At 48.8% G+C, this 17,446-nt stretch overlaps 2 protein-coding genes across 6 annotated transcripts; both read right to left on the bottom strand.

Moving 5' to 3' along the window:
* Window positions 1-1,036: 1,036 nt before the first annotated feature.
* RNASEL (ribonuclease L) lies at window positions 1,037-8,009 on the bottom strand. 3 transcript variants are annotated; one of them, XM_048945433.1, is made up of 7 exons: window positions 7,930-8,009; window positions 4,135-5,180; window positions 3,715-3,803; window positions 3,135-3,325; window positions 2,909-3,032; window positions 2,435-2,553; window positions 1,037-1,569 (listed from the first exon to the last, which is right to left on the bottom strand). In XM_048945433.1, the coding sequence occupies exons 2-7, from the start codon at window positions 5,009-5,011 to the stop codon at window positions 1,434-1,436; spliced, it is 1,536 nt and encodes a 511-aa protein (XP_048801390.1). In that variant the 5' UTR covers window positions 5,012-5,180; window positions 7,930-8,009; the 3' UTR covers window positions 1,037-1,433. The 3 variants fall into 3 exon arrangements, with proteins under 3 accessions (XP_048801390.1, XP_048801389.1, XP_048801391.1); XM_048945432.1 differs by having other exon boundaries at window positions 7,925-7,989; XM_048945434.1 differs by lacking the exon at window positions 7,930-8,009 and adding an exon at window positions 5,788-5,862.
* A 1,156-nt stretch (window positions 8,010-9,165) lies between these two features.
* RGS16 (regulator of G protein signaling 16) lies at window positions 9,166-14,136 on the bottom strand. 3 transcript variants are annotated; one of them, XM_048945427.1, is made up of 5 exons: window positions 14,025-14,136; window positions 13,069-13,170; window positions 12,377-12,438; window positions 11,112-11,278; window positions 9,167-10,627 (listed from the first exon to the last, which is right to left on the bottom strand). In XM_048945427.1, exons 1-5 carry the CDS (start codon window positions 14,102-14,104, stop codon window positions 10,427-10,429), a joined length of 612 nt encoding a protein of 203 aa, XP_048801384.1. In that variant the 5' UTR covers window positions 14,105-14,136; the 3' UTR covers window positions 9,167-10,426. The 3 variants fall into 3 exon arrangements, with proteins under 3 accessions (XP_048801387.1, XP_048801384.1, XP_048801386.1); XM_048945429.1 differs by lacking the exon at window positions 14,025-14,136 and adding an exon at window positions 13,462-13,611; XM_048945430.1 differs by lacking the exons at window positions 13,069-13,170; window positions 14,025-14,136 and adding an exon at window positions 12,596-12,890 and having other exon boundaries at window positions 9,166-10,627.
* Between the last annotated feature and the right edge of the window lie 3,310 nt (window positions 14,137-17,446).

Below are 17,446 nucleotides of genomic sequence, written 5' to 3'. Positions count from 1 at the left end.
AACCTTTAGCACACATTGCTCACAGCTCCCTCCCGTGCAAACTCCATTGTGTACCTTTACAGCTATTTTCAGCTACATTTTAACCCTCAAATCCTAAAACCCGCAGCCTGGCAACAGCACAGGTGTATTTAAGGCAGGAGATGATGTTTCCTGTTTGTCCATTAGGATTAACAACACTTGGCAGGATCAAACAAACCCAAAGTCCAACGTTCTCATAAATGAGAGACTTCTCAGGAGCTGCAGCAGCTTCTTACAGCCAGCTGCATGTCCAACCAGTTCCTCAAGGCTCACTGCCCTTGTGCTGCAAGCTGGGTTTACCCCAGGTGTCCAGCCCCAAAAGCTATCTGCATTGCATCAGCCCATAAGTCACAGCACACATTCATGGTGAGCCACGCATGCATCAGTGCCCAGAGCAGCAGCTCAGGTATTAGCACGGTGCAAGCACTGCACTGGCAAGTGAGCAGAGCCATTGCATGAGCACACTGCATGATGCGAGTTGGGAAGGTGCAGAAATCTGACTGCACTTTGTTTGCACTACAGAAAACAGCTCACAGCCAGGCTCAAAATAACAGATGTGCCTGGATTTCTCGTGTACACACACACACCAAGATGCACGGCAATCAGGCTCACGCACAGCACTGCCTGCTGGTTTGCAAACACGTAAAGATATCAGCACACACAGCTAAGCAGATGCACGGGGCTCAGTGATGCATTCTGACAGTCACTCCCTAGTAGAGGAGATGGGTCAAACACACCCACTCTGAATTTTGCATGTATACAAGTGCACGCAAGCATTGATTCATCTTTACACATCAACTCAGGCATGAAATCCTCATCCCATGAAAGCAAAGCAACAATTAGTCCTCCATACAGCCCATCCCCCAAGAGATGTTATGCACCCTAGGAGAGGAAGCCTTCAGTGCCAGTACAGCTTCAGAATGCTTTCCTCTCTCAGGGAGGGGTGGGGTACCTCATTCATAGAAGAGCATAGGAGATGTCAGTTTTCCAAACAAGTTTATTCCCAGTTTGGCTCTGTATAGGCTAATAGAACACCAGTTGGTTTTTCATAGCATTAAAAGCCCTGAATGAGAAAATATTCCATAAGCACTATGTAAGCATTGTGCCACCTCCTATTAACAGAGAAACAAGCAGCCCCTGGGGCAGTGAAGATGCCACAAGGTCTCCATCTCCAAGGGGTAAAGCCCAGAAGGATGGAGAAGTCACTGAGCTAACAGTCAGCTTGGCTCCTCTCCCAAGCCCATGGTTCCTGTACCAGACACATCTGCTGAACCATATTCCATTTTCTCAGACCAAGTCCTCTGTGCTCAGCCCCTGCCTATGCTCTCATGTCCTTACCCACTTTCTTCAACTCTTTTGCAGCTGAAGGAGGCAGAGAAAGTGGGATCATCCATGGGAGGCGAGGCAACAGGCTCCTATGAAGAAGGGTCCTGAATGTCTATGAAGTGACTGTACCTGGGATGCCGGCGTAAACGGTTGTAGGCATGAATGGTCAGTTTTGGAAAAAGCTTCAGGAAATACTCAGCATGGTCTCCTGCTATTTCACTGATCCTGAAGGAGAAAGAACAAAAAATAAAACAAGAAAATAAAAGGTTTATAAAAGAACATCCAAGGAACCCATGATGCCTCAATTCCTCCCTTGCAGAGAAAAAGCCATTCTGAAGCTTTCCTATGAATCCTTGAGCTGCAACCTTTCCATGCTTTCCCTAAGACCTGCACTCTACCTTTTTGCCATTTCTCCAGCACCTCCACCTGCATCTTCACAGAAGACCAGTGCTGGCCACAGAAGAGCCTTGGTGAAAGCATGACTTGGAGTTAAAGCCTGTGTCACCAGAGACCTGTGGCCTCAGGTGTGAAACGCCCATGGTTTTAGAGGATTAGGCAGTCCAGCAGTTCTTCAGAAGCACTGAATGAGTCATTGGCTGCCCAGGATGGTGGTGAATTCACCATCCCTGGAGGTTTTCAGGGGAAGGGTAGATGGGGCACTGAGTGGCATGGTTAGAGCATGGGTTGGTGGTTAGACGGTCGGACTTGATGATCTTAGCGGCCTTTCTAACCTTAATGATTCAAACTGCCTCAGCTCAGTAACATCAGCACTTTGGAAATAGAAGCAAGCAGTAAGGAGGCTACCTCAAAGTACAAGGAAGGGATGATACAAATCTGGGAGCCAGATGTTGCTTCAAAATCTGAAGTTTAATCCTGTGAGCGAGCTTAATTCTCACCCTCAGGTGGTGTTACACAACCCTATACACACTACTGTGCTGTCAAGGGAAGCAACCCCTGAAAAAATGAGTTTTAGTGAACTTCCTCCCATATCCCAGGCTCCTTTCTAAAGAAGATTTTGCTCTCAAACTCACTGACACTTACAGATATCCAACAAAACAACCGTGTCAGGGACAAGCATGTGAACACGTACCTCTTATTAGGGTGCTCATCCAGATTTCTGATGAATCTCAGTAGGTGTGCGATGTTTTTCTCGTAGAATTTTTTTTTACCATTGACAGTCGTCATGATGCGCAGAATCTCTCGATCAATCTGAAATAAGATTATAGCTTATTTATTCCCTGCCTTTCACATGCACCATGAAAGCAGCACATCTGCTTTTACTTATCACAACTCCTGCCTTTCTGCAGAGACATCACCTTGCATGGCTGCACTCTGTGGCGCTTGACCAACATGAGCTCTGCAGGAAACACACCATACAGACTCCCTGATCCTGCCTGGCTGAGGCATAGCATTCATATTAGGACTGCCAATGTGGCACGGTTGACTATAAACATCTACAGGTCTAGAGAGGAGGAGAGAATCCAGAGTCTTGGTCCAGCTGAGGAAAACTTCTGGTTGAAGATCTAGCTCCAACTTCACACCAACCCAAAGACGAGAGGTTTACCTGCTTAATCCAGTTTGGGTAAAGAACTGGTTTTCCAGCATTAAGAGTGTTAAAAGCATCCTCTTTATCATCATCAGTCAGATCTTTGATTTTATTCCATATATTCTTTAGGACATTGAACTTCCTGCAGAACAAGGACCTTCATTAGCTGCAACAGCTAACACCATTCCCAGCATTGCAGGCAAATCCTGCACAAACAACTTGTCTTTGTGCTCTTAGGGCTTACTTCTGTTTGCTCCAGAAATAGGGGTGCTTGCTCAGATCTTCCAAGCCCCGTTCATCATGAGAGGCCAGGCTATCAATAAGGTCCAAAGCCTCCTCATAATCCATGGAACCCGCATCCATATCCTTGGTACTGACTTCATTAAGGGGTTTCCTACCCCCTGTTAAAACATACAGCATGAGCTTGCTGAGGTTCTGCAAAGAAACAAATCAAGACGTGTGAAGGTTCTTACCAAACGGAAGAATTGGGACCAGTATTCCTAAGTGAGCAGAATGTATGCATGGGTCTGCAGGTGTGCACAACTGGGCAGATATATATGGATAGAAACTCTGAAGGTTTGTGCACAATGAGATGGGGCAAACACCATAATCCAGATCCCAAGGGCTGGGTCCCAGAACCAGCACAAGCCTCACATCCCAGTCACTGCCATTCTCATATGTGGTCTACTGTGACATGGGCTTGCCCCAAAAGCAACACATCTTCTAGTTGAGGATGCACAAGAGATGCCCCTAGAAATCAGCAAAAGAAAGCATCAGAAATATCCTGAGGCTTGAAACCGTACACTGATCAGGATGGAAGTTACCTCTAAGTCTTTATTGATAACTTCAGTTTTGCCTTCAGTCAGCTTTCTGGTGCTATCAAAATCCGTCAAGTAAATTTTGCCACCTAAATCTGGGGAAGAAAGAGAATGTTAACAAGTGAGTAACACTGATACAAGCTTGTCACTGCTTTCTTTAGAAAACAGATCTCTGGAGAGACTGCTGTGGGTTGTGCTATATGCAAAGTCCAGAAATGCGAGCAGATCTAATGAGACATGAAAGCTACTCTATTCACTCCCCCAGGGCTATCTGGAACACATCTGTGCTGATGCAGAGAACTAATGCCACTCTGCATAAACTCATCTGCACCGGTCTTTCATATCTGGCTTAGGATGGGAGGTGTCAGGCAACAGGAAAAACAACAACAACAAAAAACCCCACCAGAACAACAAAAACCAACCAACCTATCAAGAAGTTCTTGGGATGCAGAGACTGGTGAGCAAACCCAAGTGAGTGCAGCTCTCTCACTGCCTGGAAGATCATCTTCAGGATGCCTTTGGGATCCTTTTGGTCTTCCGGGTCCTGCAGATGTTCTTCGAGGTTTTTCTCCCAGAGAGGGAAGCACAAATACATGCAGCCCTTTTCTTGCTCAGATTGGAAGAGCTTCAGTAGATGTTCACAGCTCCCACATTGGCCAAGGAATGTTTTCTCCTTGACACCTTCTGCACGGTGGTGTATCCATACTGCCACCTCCATCTCATCATAGAGCCCAAGGTAGATGTTGTCCTGAATTCTCTGAGAGGTGCGCTGAAATACTTTTAATTTGCCAATCATGGGGTGATACATCTTATGAAGACTTTGCAGCTGGTGCCTCCAACGTTTGCTCTTTGGCTCCCACTTGTCAGGTTTTGTTGGAACAAACATGGTGTTATACTTCAGAAGAAGGCATGCCATTTTGCTAGCACGGTTCCTATTTGCAACAGCAACAAGTTCCCCAATGTCAGTCCTTGCACCTTTCTTACACAGCATCTCTGCCATATCATATGTGTTTTTCTCTACAGCCACCGCCAGAGCTGTTTGGCCATCCTCACCTGCTTCATCAATTTTTATGTCATCCCTGTCCAACAGAGCTTCCACCAAACTTGTATTCTTCCTTTGCACAGCTAGAATGAGGGCAGTTTTGCCAGCTTCATCTTTGCAGTTGACATCAACACCACGTTCCAGCAGCTCCAGTACCTTTTCCCTCTGGCCATATCGCAAAGCATCATTTAACTCAGAGGCAATGTTTTCTGCTCTCTGCATGCTAGATGCCTCCTTCTGAATGTGGGCTCTGGGCTCCATGATGAGGGAGGACTCTGTACCCTGGTGTTCCTCACCAAGCAAACATCAAAGATCCAGAGATCTCAGTGAAGAACAGGTTAAGTCAACACTCAGTGTCTTCATCATGAGGGATGCTCCAGGTCTGGCTGATGGAATGCACTAGGTGAGATATTGGCTTCATGGTCTTCACCTAATTAATAAGCAAAAGACCCTATTTTACTAAGCCATGAAACCTAATCATTTACACTGATGCCTTGCAGATGTGAGAGGAGCAACTAAGGATAGCAATGCCAATGCTAGCTGAAACAAGCATGACTACAACATTTACTGGGGGACACATTCCCCACTCATCCTCATTGCTTGCCCCATTTCACTGGCCACAACACAAGCAGAATGGCACATCTGAATGGAGGGATGGGGTGAATTTAGGATGTTCTTGTTAGTAAAGTAATGATGGATTTCCTGCAGGTTACCCAGTAAGCTGGTCCCTGATGTTCTCCCCATCCAGTTGGAGAACACAGATGCAGGCAGAAACTGGCACTCTCCTGCCTAACAAGCAGAATCCTAGATAATTAATCTGAACTAATCAGAAAAGGGGCAGAGCAGTTTTTATGCAAGAAGCCAAAGTTTAAATTCACAGCAGTGTACCCTCAGGAAAGACTAAGACCCCATTCTAGTATGGCTCCCACCCTCTCTTCCCCAAACCACAAAGCAGTAACTGAACACTGTATTTCACTGACACCCCCACCCCTCCAGCACAACAGGGCCCCATCAAGTGTCCCACCACCAGCAAGAACCTGCAAGCCCTGGAAAGTGAAAGAGGAGAGGAAAAGCATGCAAAATGGAGATCTATGTCTGTCCTTCCCTTTTTTCTTCTTCTTCCTCTTCCGAGATGCAGAACAGCCCGCCCAAAGGAGCGTGAAGCATTTCTGGCCCATCCCACTGGCTCTCAGCCAGAGGACACGCCAAGTCACACAGCCCTGCCTGCAGTCACACATTGTCAGCCATAACCACCAGCTCCAGGCAGACAAGAACAGGATCCTCTAATCAGTTGCAAGCCCAGCAACAGCTTAAGACAGCTCCAGAGCCAGGGAGCAGCTTTGCCAAGAGCAAGCTCCCAAAGGATGGAGCAGCACCTGGAAGGATTGTGCTGACTTTTGGAAGAGAAGAACAAGCTTTTGGGAGGTGTGTTTGGGGACGCTTTCAGGGTACAGTAGAGGTCTGCAAACCTGCTTGCAAGGTTCCATTCTCATGACCAAACAGAATCTCCTAAGTCTCACCCAGGGGATCACCAAGCCATGTTGGAAGAAGGCAACTCCCCCTACATCATTCTTGATGGCTGTCACCCCAGGATCACCTTTTAAATCTTCCCCTCCTACGACACCACACAAGGTGGCCTGCTACAGATTCAGCACAGCTTCTTCACTCAAGGGAGTACCAACTTTTAGATAATTGCGGGCAACTCTGCCATAGCTCTATGATTTCCAAGCTGTTGGCCAGTGGATATATATAGCACAAGCATTTTCAGTCCAGCTGTCCAACTATCAAAGAGTCATTAAGTCTGGAAAAGACCTCTGGGACCATCAGGTCCAAACATAACTCACCCCCACCATTCCCACTGCCCACATCCCTCAGTGCCACATCTCCATGGTTCTGGAACACCTCCAGGGACAGTAACCCCCACCACCCTCCTGGGCAGCCTGTGCTTATTTATGGTCCAGAAGCCTTTTTTGAAGAGTCATCTTTGGCTTGAAGCAGGCCTGCACTGCAGCTCTTTGAGTATGATCCTTACAACCTTACATTAAAAAAAATAATAATCCAATTTACAACACAAAAATACCAATGCCACCCAACTACATTAAAGCAGTTTGCTGTTTAATAGCATAAAGATGAAAGGGAGCCAGTTCTGACAGATGCACCATCAGAAATTGTTAGCCACAATACAAACCATTTGTAAACAGCATTATTGCCAGCAAGACAGAGACAGTCTCAGGATGTCTCCAACACTACAACAGCTGTTTTGGGGCTGCAGTGCAGAAGCTCAGCTTCACAGCATGACAGTAACATTAGGACCACAAAAAGAAAAAGCCAAGCTGATGACAAGGAACAGCCAAAGGATGGAAAAGTGATGGCTACGATGTTGTATGCCTGCACACCAGCAAAGCAGAGGGCTCAGGAGATGGGTTATGGACACAAAAAGCAGGGAGACAAAGCACACAGTGATGTAAGTCCTCCTGTTCCTCCACGCTGATGGACACACACCCAGTTTGCAGCTCTCCCTTGAGAGAGCATCCACGCACTGGCCACAAATAAACATGAGCTAAAAGATGACAACAGAAATTGCCTGCTAAGTCAAAATAATTTTTAAAGAAGCTAAGAATAGTAAGGATGGGTCTTTTTTTTTGTGTTCTTTGTACTTCCTTCCTTATTATATTTCTAACTAAGAACATCCAAGGATTTATATGCTTGGCCACACTACCATGCTGGAGCAGAGCACTGGAAAATAGCCTGCAGGAAGATGTGACCTGAACTGTGGCAGGTGGAGCTCTGAATACAGAATCACTATGGATGGAAAAAACCTCTAAGAACACCTAGTCTAACCATCCATTGATTCCCAGTGTTGCCTACTATATCATTCAGTGTCACAGCTCCCCATTTCTTGAACACCCCTAGAGATGGTGACCCCACCACTCCCCTGGGCTGCCTATGCCAATTCATCACCACCCAGAGAAGAAATGTTTCCCAATATCCAGCCTGAAGAACTAACCAAAGCTCATTCTGTAGTAGAGCACTGCTACACTTCCTATCTATATTTGCTTCCCTTCTGGGCTGCTGCTCTGTTCTCACCAGTACAAAGAAAACCAACTCTAAACAGCACATCCATAGCAAATGGGCTCACGAAGAGGTGAGCAAAACACCCAGGCATACAAGTACCCCACCAAGCATGTCACCATCCACAGTGCATGGACAAGAAGAGCAGGACAGATCCGCTGAAGGCACCCAACGTACTTCAAACAGGCACCCAACCTGAGGACATAAACTTAAATGCATTTCCCCAGCTGGGAAGGGGATCCCAGCACTGCTTCTCCCATCTGTTTCCCACCCCCTGCCCTTCCCCACCGGCTGTGCCTGGGTTACAGCTGCAGCACATCAGAGCCAGCATGGAGCATAAGGCTGCAGAGCCCAGCACCCTGCAGTGCCAGAAAGCAGGAATACTGCCCTTCATGTTGTAGCATTTATTTGCAGGTTGTCTTTCCATAATACATAATGGATGAATGCATGCAGTCACATATCAGAATCTGATCCCAAATTCCCAGACATTGCCCTGGGAAACTTTGGCCATGGTTTATGGGAGGCTTCAGCTCTGCTTTCTCAAGGGGGGTCTGTGGTTTGAGGGTTTTTTTGTTGGTTTTTTTTTCCCCAAGGCTTTGTTATATGAGCCTGGGGTTTTGCCAGCAGTGAAGGATGTATTAGATGCAAGCATGTGGTTTTGTCAATGGAGTTTTCTCTTTGTGAAATGAAACAATGCCAATTTGACCTTTTTTTGTTTTTTTTTTTGGCCAAATTGACTTTTTTAGTAGAAAGTCACATTTGAATTGATCTTAAAGTGTGCAAGAATTTCTTTTTTTTTGTTAGGCCCTGCAAATCAAATGGATGTGATTTTGTTTCTATTTGCCTCGGTGCCGTTTGTTGCTCTTGGAGTCTTTATTTCTGGCTAATTTAAACACATACTGGCTATATTTCACCTCAATTCTTGAACAAAAGATAAGGTGGGCAGCTTCATCTCTCTTCCTCCACTCAGGTGCATGACAACTGTAGAAGTAGAGCTGATGTGATCTTTGGAATGTGTGGCCATGCCAGAAGAGACAGGAGTGTTTGTTATGGAGGCTGTTGCCTGCAAACATCACTGCAATGGTTGCGACCCACTTGTGTTAGCAGCATTGCCTCGGGATCTGAGTGCCCATTATCTGCAACACAACTCTTCCTCACTTCCTGCACTCGTGCCCTCCTCAATACAGCTCATTTTGCCTGTCATACAGGCAATAAATAGAAAGTCGGAGGTTTAAAGGCATGCTTGGTTTGGTTGTTATTTGGGGCAGCACTTGGATGAAGCATCCTGGACCTTGGGAGGCAATATGTTCTCAGCAGGAGTTGGGTGATTTCCAACACCCTTCCTGGTACCATGAGGAAGTTTTACTCTTCACAGGTTTCCCCTTCCCTTGCTGTTTTTCTTAGGTCACAAGTTTTAAAGGGGCTGTAGGTGGCCTCAAGCCACGAACCACAAGCAGCTTTCCTTACATGTGTGCTTTGTAACGGCCCCCCAAAGGCTGCAAGAGAAGATCAATGAAAAGCCCACAACCAGTAATGGTGTCACAGCATTGCCCTCTTTGTGTTTTATTTTGTAACCATGACATCATGTTTGTAGCAAAAATGGACCTCTGTATGCCGTTCACTTCGGTAACACAACGAAGGTGGTTCCAGTTGTAAAAGTAAATAATAAATAACAAAACAGCTCAAATAGCCCCATGAATGCAGCTGGGACCCACCAGACTCAGAGGTAGAAGCGGGAAGAGGACTCAGAGAAACATCCTTAAACTGGTCCTTGGGGTTCCTCAGCTGCAGACCGGCCAGGGCAACACCAGACCCAACTGTAAACCAAACTGTAAACACAGCTTTTACCTCCTAAGTGATTTAAAAATAAGTTTTCAACACTCAAAGTGCCCTTCTGCTCTGCTATTCTCTGCCTAGAACAAGCTGCTAGCCCATGTGCCGAGGTGCCGGCCACAGAGCTCTATTTAAGGGCAAAAAAAGGGAAATGGCACGAACTGCAAAGCATCCTTTTATGGCCATCAATGGTCCTCCATGCTCCCAGGAACCTCAGACCCAGTTCGGTGCAGCTCTCCCTGCTGCTATTTGCGTACCTTGCTCCACAGATGCATTACAAAGCTATTTTTCTCCCTTGCAGTTATTATACAGAAGCCGTGGGAGGCATGCTAAGTGCTGCAATACCTAAAATAAATTAATTTACAAGCTCCTCCAAGCAAGGGATGTGCACATGCTTTGAGCAGTGCTCTTCTCATAAATATATCATAACAATAGCCACAAAATAAATAATAACAATAACAAAAATGCCTGTGACCTAAGTTCAGGTGCAGCCTGCAGGCCACAAAGCTTAAGGAAAGGATAGAAAAGTCATTGCTAAGGCCATGCTGCTCCCTGGCCCACCGCTCTTCTTGCTGAAACATGGATGGCTTCAATCCTGTGCAGCCCTACAACGGGACCACTGGCAGTGGGGTGGGAAGGCCTCTCCGTAGGGCAGCCTCAGTGGGAGCACTGAAAGTCCTGGGCGTCCTGCTGGAAGGCTGGGATTTCAGCCAAAACTCCACCACCAGGCCCTCGGTGCCCATCCGGAGCGGGTTTGGTGCTGGGCACGGGTCAGGTGTGCAAGCGCTTGTTGATGCTGCGGCTGGCAGCCTGCTTGGTCATGTCCTGGTAGGAGGCTGACTTCAGGAAGCGGGGGTAGGAGTCCTTCTCCATCAGGGTGCGGGTCTTTGCCTGAGCCTCGTTGAAGCAAGCGGAGGTGGCTCCTGTGAGGTTCTTCCTGGTGATCTCCCTGGTTTCGTGGTCAATGTTAACCTGCGAGGAAGGAGTGCCCATAAATGTTAGCTTAGTGCTGGCCAGTATGGGGAGAGGAGCAGGCTTCTCCTAATGAGGATGAAGACACAGGGTTGTAGAATCATTACAGTTGGAAAGACCTCTATGATCATCAAGACCCACCATCAACCCGTGCCTCTGACTGCTCAGACCATGTCACTCAGTGTAACATCTACCCTTCCCTTGGACACCTCCAGGGATGGTGACTCCACCACCTCTCTGGGCAGCATGTGCCAATGCTTCACCATTCCTTCTGAGAAGAAACTTTTCCTCGTATGAAACTCGCAGGCTTTTACACCCCTTCCTTTTGGGTCACCACATGAGATTGGAAAGCTCAGGTGAATGAGGCCAAACCTTCCCACTGAGCTGAAACAGCATCTACCAGAACCCATCGGATATTTTAGGATGTTTTATCCCTTCCCCTTCCCATCCAGTGCCACACAGCAGAGGCAGGGTCAGCTCTCACCTCTCTGGGTGCCTCGCTTTGGACAAACTCCTCAAAGATCCTGTTGGCTTTGGAGGCCAGCTTGGTTTTGGAGCGGGTCTTCTTGAAGTCCTCGCAGGCCAGCCAGAAGTCCAGGTTCTCCTCACTAAACTCAGTCTTCAGGAAGGTGTGGAAGGCAGTCACCCCATCTGCAACAGAGGAACAGGCAGTGAGTGGGGTTGGAGGGGAAGAAGTCATCAGGACCCCATCACTGGGAGGTGATGGGGCTACTGGCTGTGGCATTGTCCACCATCTCCCTGGGAGACCATACCACAGCATCTGTGGATTTCCTTTCCCTCTGGACAAACTCCAGCCTCTGAACCTCTGCTAATTGGCCTTAAGGCTCCAATAAAATCCTTTCCCACAGACAAATAATCCTCCAGTTTTATTTATCTGACCTTTCTGTAATGAGTCTTTAGAGTGGTTTCTTTACAGTTTCGGAAAAGAGCTAATTCTACGAAGGGAAAATCTGCTGAGATATGAGTATGCCTGCGGGAATCAAGGAGAGATGGCTTTATTTTTATTTCTCAGCTGGGATTTAGGGGAATGAGATGCTGAGGAGTATGGGAGAAGTGCCTGCAGCAGGGAACCAGGCTTGGGGGAATGTATTTATTGAGTAACAATAAGTAACAAAGCTGCTAACCTTCACAGCACATGACGAAGGCTGGAAAAAGATGCCTGGCCCTAGACTAGCACTGTGGAAGGGCTGTCTGTTGCCATGGAATAAATTCAAGCAGACAAATACTTTTGTGTTCATATTTGGTCTCCTTGCTGGCCCTACGGGTACAACGCCTTACATGAACCGTATAAACTGCCGTGAATTTTGGAGAGGAAAATGGAGGTGTGCATCTCAGCACAGCGGTTGAACGCCTTCTCTCCGTGTAAGAGCCATAGGAGAGGTATAGGATGGGCAGACAGAGGACAGCAATGTTTTCCAAAGCAATAAAATCCTGCGTGAAAGCAATTACATGGGCAGCAGACATGAGCCCAGAGAATGTAATGGAAAGGTACATGCCACCTCTCAGCATGCCTGCGGCAATGCTCCTGGCCCACAAAGCTGTGAGACAGCACTTCTGCCCCCCAAAAACATCCAGCCAGAAGGGAAGGGTAAAGCCACAGGGACCTGGTTGCACGCTGAGCATGGGGGCATCTTCCGAGTTTCTACAGCAGCTAACTGAGGAGGAGATCTGGCTCCAGGATACATCCTACGTGCTCTTATAAAGAGGAAAAAACAAAATCCGACTCACTTTTACTCTTGAGGAGCTGGTCAAAGGATTCCCTCCACTCAAGCACTTCTCGTGAGGAGTCTCTGCAGAAAAAGAAACAAAAAACAACAGGACATGAGGCTTGCCATCTTGCCAGCAAAAGATGGGAGCACTTCATTAAAGCAGTTCACGATGAGACAGCACAAGAAGAGAAGCAGCAGCACCAGCAGAAAGCCACAGTGAGACCCCAGTATCCTTTACCTGTGAGCCCTCTTTCCTTTCTCTTTTCCTCTTTCTTTTACATTCCCCGATGGCTCACCAGACCTCAGCTCCATAGTGCAGCTTTGGCTGGGCAGTCTCCTCTAGAGGATGCTCAGCAGAGCCCTTTTCCCCAGTAGCAGCCCAGCAGAGCCCCCTCTGCATGCAGGTGCCTGGCCAACAGCCGCAAGGTTCAGTATTTTGTTTTTAATGCTGTATGCATTCCCTGGGGGACTCAGGCACGGGTTTGAGGTACCAGCACCTGTGGGAGCCTTCTGGCTTTCCAACTTGATGCAAAGCCCCCACTCTGCCTAATGCCGGTGCATCCCTCTCCAACCCGACTTTATAACTGGTGGAGCTGGGACGTGGCAGGCAGTGGGGCGGGACCGCCAGGACGAACAGAACCGCATCCTCCCCGCCAAGCAGAGCATCCCCAGGGACAGCCCAGTCCAAGGGGACCTGCAGCCTCAGCTTACCTCTGCCTGGAGCCCAGCTGCAGCTTGCCTGCTGCCCCGCTGCCGTGTCTCAGCTCCGGTTTATGCAGCAGGATCCCCAAGCGGGTCTTGAGTTCCTTGGCTCTGGAAGGGAGGAAGTGGAGAGGTTGGAATGTGGGGACCACCACCACCATCCCTGTTTGCAATCCCATGTGTGCAGGGGTAGCTCTCTCTCCTCCTTTCTTGCTTTCTGCTGCATACAACAAGCAGTCCCCTACTGGCTTTTTCTGCTCCCTGGCAACCGTGCTCCGCAGCGAGCTGGAAAAATCACAGCGCTCGCCTTCTGCTCAGCAGAGAGGGAGCACCTCCATGCTGTGCTGTCACAGCTGCTCCCCTGCTTTTTGGGGGTGCCACAGAGCTGCCGCTGCCACCTACCCCATGCCTCGGGGACTTGGACAGCACAAGGGCAGCTGTGCCAACTCAGAGCCAGATGAGTCCCCACCGGGTGTCCTGCAGCAACAGGGCAGGAGCTGCTGCTAAATCCACTCCTCTCCCTTGGGTCCTCTGGCAGCGCGCAGCCCTGCTGCTATTTGTGTCCTGCAGCTCCTGCTGGCATCCCAGAGCGCCCGTGCAAAAATAAGTGCTTAAATGTCAGGGCACCAGCATTGCACAGCTTCGTAGCCATGTTTGGCAGGATGTCACTGAGTGCTGTGAGTGCCTCAATTAAAGCAGTGCTGCTGCCTACCTGTGCTGAGATGGAGACGGCAGAATAAACATCGTATGTGCACACGGCAAGGTGTGGGGCAGCCTATGTGTTTTAGCTCTACATCCCTCCCTGGGAACCACAGCAAATCCTGCAGCTGTCCCTAGCTGTGAGTTCAGTGCAATCTGCACCCTGATTTCTATCAAGACATCAGCAGAGGCTGACCCAACGTCAGGAGCATCTTTTCCAGCTAACCCTCTGCTTCCCAGCGCTGCAGCATGGCAAAGCCCCTTACCTCTCCAGGCAAACGATAGGAAGTGCAGCCAATCGTCGGCACATGCTGAGAGCTGGGCACCGAGGCATCCAGCAACTCATTGAATCCTCTGAGCACCACCTGTACTTCTGCGTTGCGTGCTGCTGGCTGGAATAGCGTCGAGGAGCTGTGCTTATATGGGGCGGGAGGGCTGGGAGGGTACCCGGCTCCACTCCAGCCTCCAGCCAACCAACAGCTGCTCGGCACCAGCAGAGATGATAACCGCTTGGGTAGGTGCAAAGGGAGGGGGAGGGAGGCTCGTCCTTGAGCTTCACAGTCAGCACTGCTTCCTCGATAAGTGGAAAAAACAGGCTTGCGTCCACCGACGTGTGCAGCCTGCTGAGTAACCGTGGGGACGGTGAAGGGGACAAGCAATTAGTCAGCACCATCCCACCGGCTGATGACTCCAAACCCTCATCCCCGCACGGTGAAGGCTGGCGTGGTGGCATCACTGCAGCAGGGACACAGGGATCAGCACACCTTGCTGACCCCATGGCAGCCCCCCGGCACCACGCTGCTGTGCAGAGCAGAGCTTTCCGACATTTTGGCACTACTCAAAGAGCATCACGGCCAAGTTCAAGGCTGGTTAAATGAGGGCTGATGTCTGCCCGTGTCTCTTCATCGCAGATTGTCTGGGAGAAGGGGAGGGGAAGAGCACAGATGAAAGACTGAACGTAGTGTGGGGAAACACCTGGTAAAGGGGCATCCCAATGGGAACTGAAGATGGAAAGAGTAGAGCTGAAACTCTACTGAAACTAAGACACAGAAACAGACAAGAAGATGGGAACTGAATGGATACTCCTCATCCTCTCCTTTCTCCACGCTTCTCCCATTAGCACCAACTCAGCAGCCAGCAGAGGCATCTTTCATGAATCCAAGCTGCCTCCTGCCTTGCTGCCCCATTGCCAGCATCAATCCAACATAGTAATGGCCAGAGCTCACAGGAGAAAATCTGGCCATGGCAGCAGACTTGGAATTAGATGATCTTTGGGGTCCCTTCCAATCTAAGCCATTCTATGATCCTTGTTTCCTTTCCAACTCAGGATGTTCTGTGGTTCTATGATCACTGGCCCTGACGTTCCAGCCGTCACTTTGCTCCAGCCCTTTCCTCCCCACTGCTTTTCCCCATAGAAATAAGGTGTAGACATACCTTGTCCCCTCTGTAGCATCTTTTGAATGCTCAGGTGAGAGAAAGCTGATGGAAGTCAGATGTTAGGAAAAGGCTGCAATGGGAGCCTGGGCTTTTCAAGCCCCACAGGAGGAAGAGAACCTTTATAAAACCTCAGCAGGAGGGAAACCATAGAACTATCAGGGTTGTAAAAAATATCCAAGATTACCAAGTCCAACCTTCAGCCTGACCTATAGAGGCCCACCACTAGCCCTTGTCCATTAGTATCTCATCTACACATCTCTTCAATACCCCAGGGATGGGGGACTCCCCCTCTTCCCTGGGCAGCCTGCTCCAAGGCTTGGCCACCCTTTCCAGGAAGAAATTCTTCCCGAAATCCAACCTAAACCTAAAATCAAGAGCCAGCCGGAGGCTGCATCTTCTTGGGCAGCAAGGCTGCTCAGCCAGAAGATGCACAAAGCCATGGAAAATTATACCTGAGCCCCTGCCCTGCTGCCTCGGGGCAGGTTTTGAACTTTCCCCTTCAGTGGGTGAGCTCCAGCGTGGGAGATGGTCCGTGCTATATTTTCTAATGCACAGCTCCTCATTAGGGTTATGCAATAACTTCTGAGCCCAACTACGTGTGTGTACTCAGATGTCTTCATTCTGTTCAATAACTAATTTAATTATGTGCTTCCTGTCTCATTTAGCCTAGCAGCCTCCTGCAGCTCCAGTCCTTGTCCAGCTCTGTGTTATCAGCCCTTGTTTTGGAACACAAAAACCCAGCTGTGTTGCAATGCCCGGGGCTGGGCTGCTTTCCCATCAACATGCTGCAACACTGGCAGCATGAAGCCCACCACCCGTGGAACCAGCATGGCCCCTCACATCACCAGCAAGGTCCCAGCATCCAGCCCTGCTGATAAGAACCTCCCCGTTGCTATTTCCCTATCGGTATTTTTGCTGGAAGAGACATGGAAGAAGGAAGAGGAGCCACGGTAAATAGGGAACAGATGTTGGGCGTGGAGAATGGGAGCAGAAGGGAAGGAGCTGAGGGATGCGAGCAGAGGAGGAAATGCAAAGTCATGTGGCTTGGTGGAATGGGAAGGGTACAGAAAAGGATGGGAGGTAAGGGGAGAAGTGGAGGAAGAGCTTATGCATGTGTGCACAATTGTGGGTCTCCATAGGTCAGGCTGAAGGCTGAACTTGGTAATCTTGGATATCTTTTCCAACCCTGATGGTTCTATGGTTTCCCTCCTCCTGAGGTTTTATAAATGTTCTCTTCCTCTTGTGGGGCTTGCATGGCACCAGCCTGTCCCAGTCATCACAGGAGGGTGATGCTGATTCACCAGACTCCTTTCCTACGGACTGGGAGCAGCAGCAGTCGTGATGGTTAATATCTGAAGGCCGTGCCCCGAGGGCTGTGTCTGCACAGAGGGGTGTTGGATGGATTACCAGCCAAAAAAAAAGCACTCTGTCCTCACACACAGCATTGGAGGGAATCATTGCTCTGGAAATTCATAGCAGCATGGAAAGGGATGACTGAAAGACAGAAAAAAAAAATCATTAAAAATTAGAATTACAAATGGGGTTTTCAAGGGGCAGCTGTTACCCACTCTGCCCCTGCACTCGCTTTGTGCAGCACGCAAGCACAGCTGTGTAGGGAGAGGTATCTGACAGCAGGTATTTTTAATCTTCCCTTTCCGATCCCAGCACCTGCTCTGTAAAGACACTGAACAGCAAGGGAAAAAAAAAATGAAAAAAAAACCAACAAAGGCAGATGCTAAATATATCCTAACGGAGAGCAGAGACAGAGCGGCACTAATGGCAGATTCTCCCCTTGGATGCATGCAAATCAGTTTGGCTCAGGGAGAGGCTTAGAGGGAAAGGAGCTGCAGATGAAAGGAGAAAACAATGAAAGAAGATCATTAGGGTCAACAAAGTGGGGATAGGAAGAGAACAGAGGGGGTGATAAATTGCACTGCAGCAATTCCTGTAGAAAAACAAGCTTGCTGAGGCTTTCTTTTTGAATGAGGCTGCAGCCCTGCATGGGCCATGTAACTAACACTCACCTGTGGGCAGGGAGGGATATCAGGAAACATTTATTCTCTCAAAGAGCAGTGATGGAATGGCACAGCTGCCCATGGAGTGGAGGGGTCAACGTCCCTTGAGGTGTCACAGAACCATGGAGATGTGGCACTGAGGGACGTGGTCAGTGAGGGGCATGGGGTGGGGGGTCCCCAGGGATCCCCCAAGGTCTTCTCCAACCTAAATGACTCCATGCTTCTGCATTCCTTCC

The sequence above is a fragment of the Lagopus muta genome, chromosome 5 (genome assembly GCF_023343835.1).
Source record: "Lagopus muta isolate bLagMut1 chromosome 5, bLagMut1 primary, whole genome shotgun sequence".
NCBI classification, from domain to species: domain Eukaryota; kingdom Metazoa; phylum Chordata; class Aves; order Galliformes; family Phasianidae; genus Lagopus; species Lagopus muta.
Note: the sequence above shows the minus strand (reverse complement) of the source record. Positions and strands in the feature narration are given on the sequence as shown.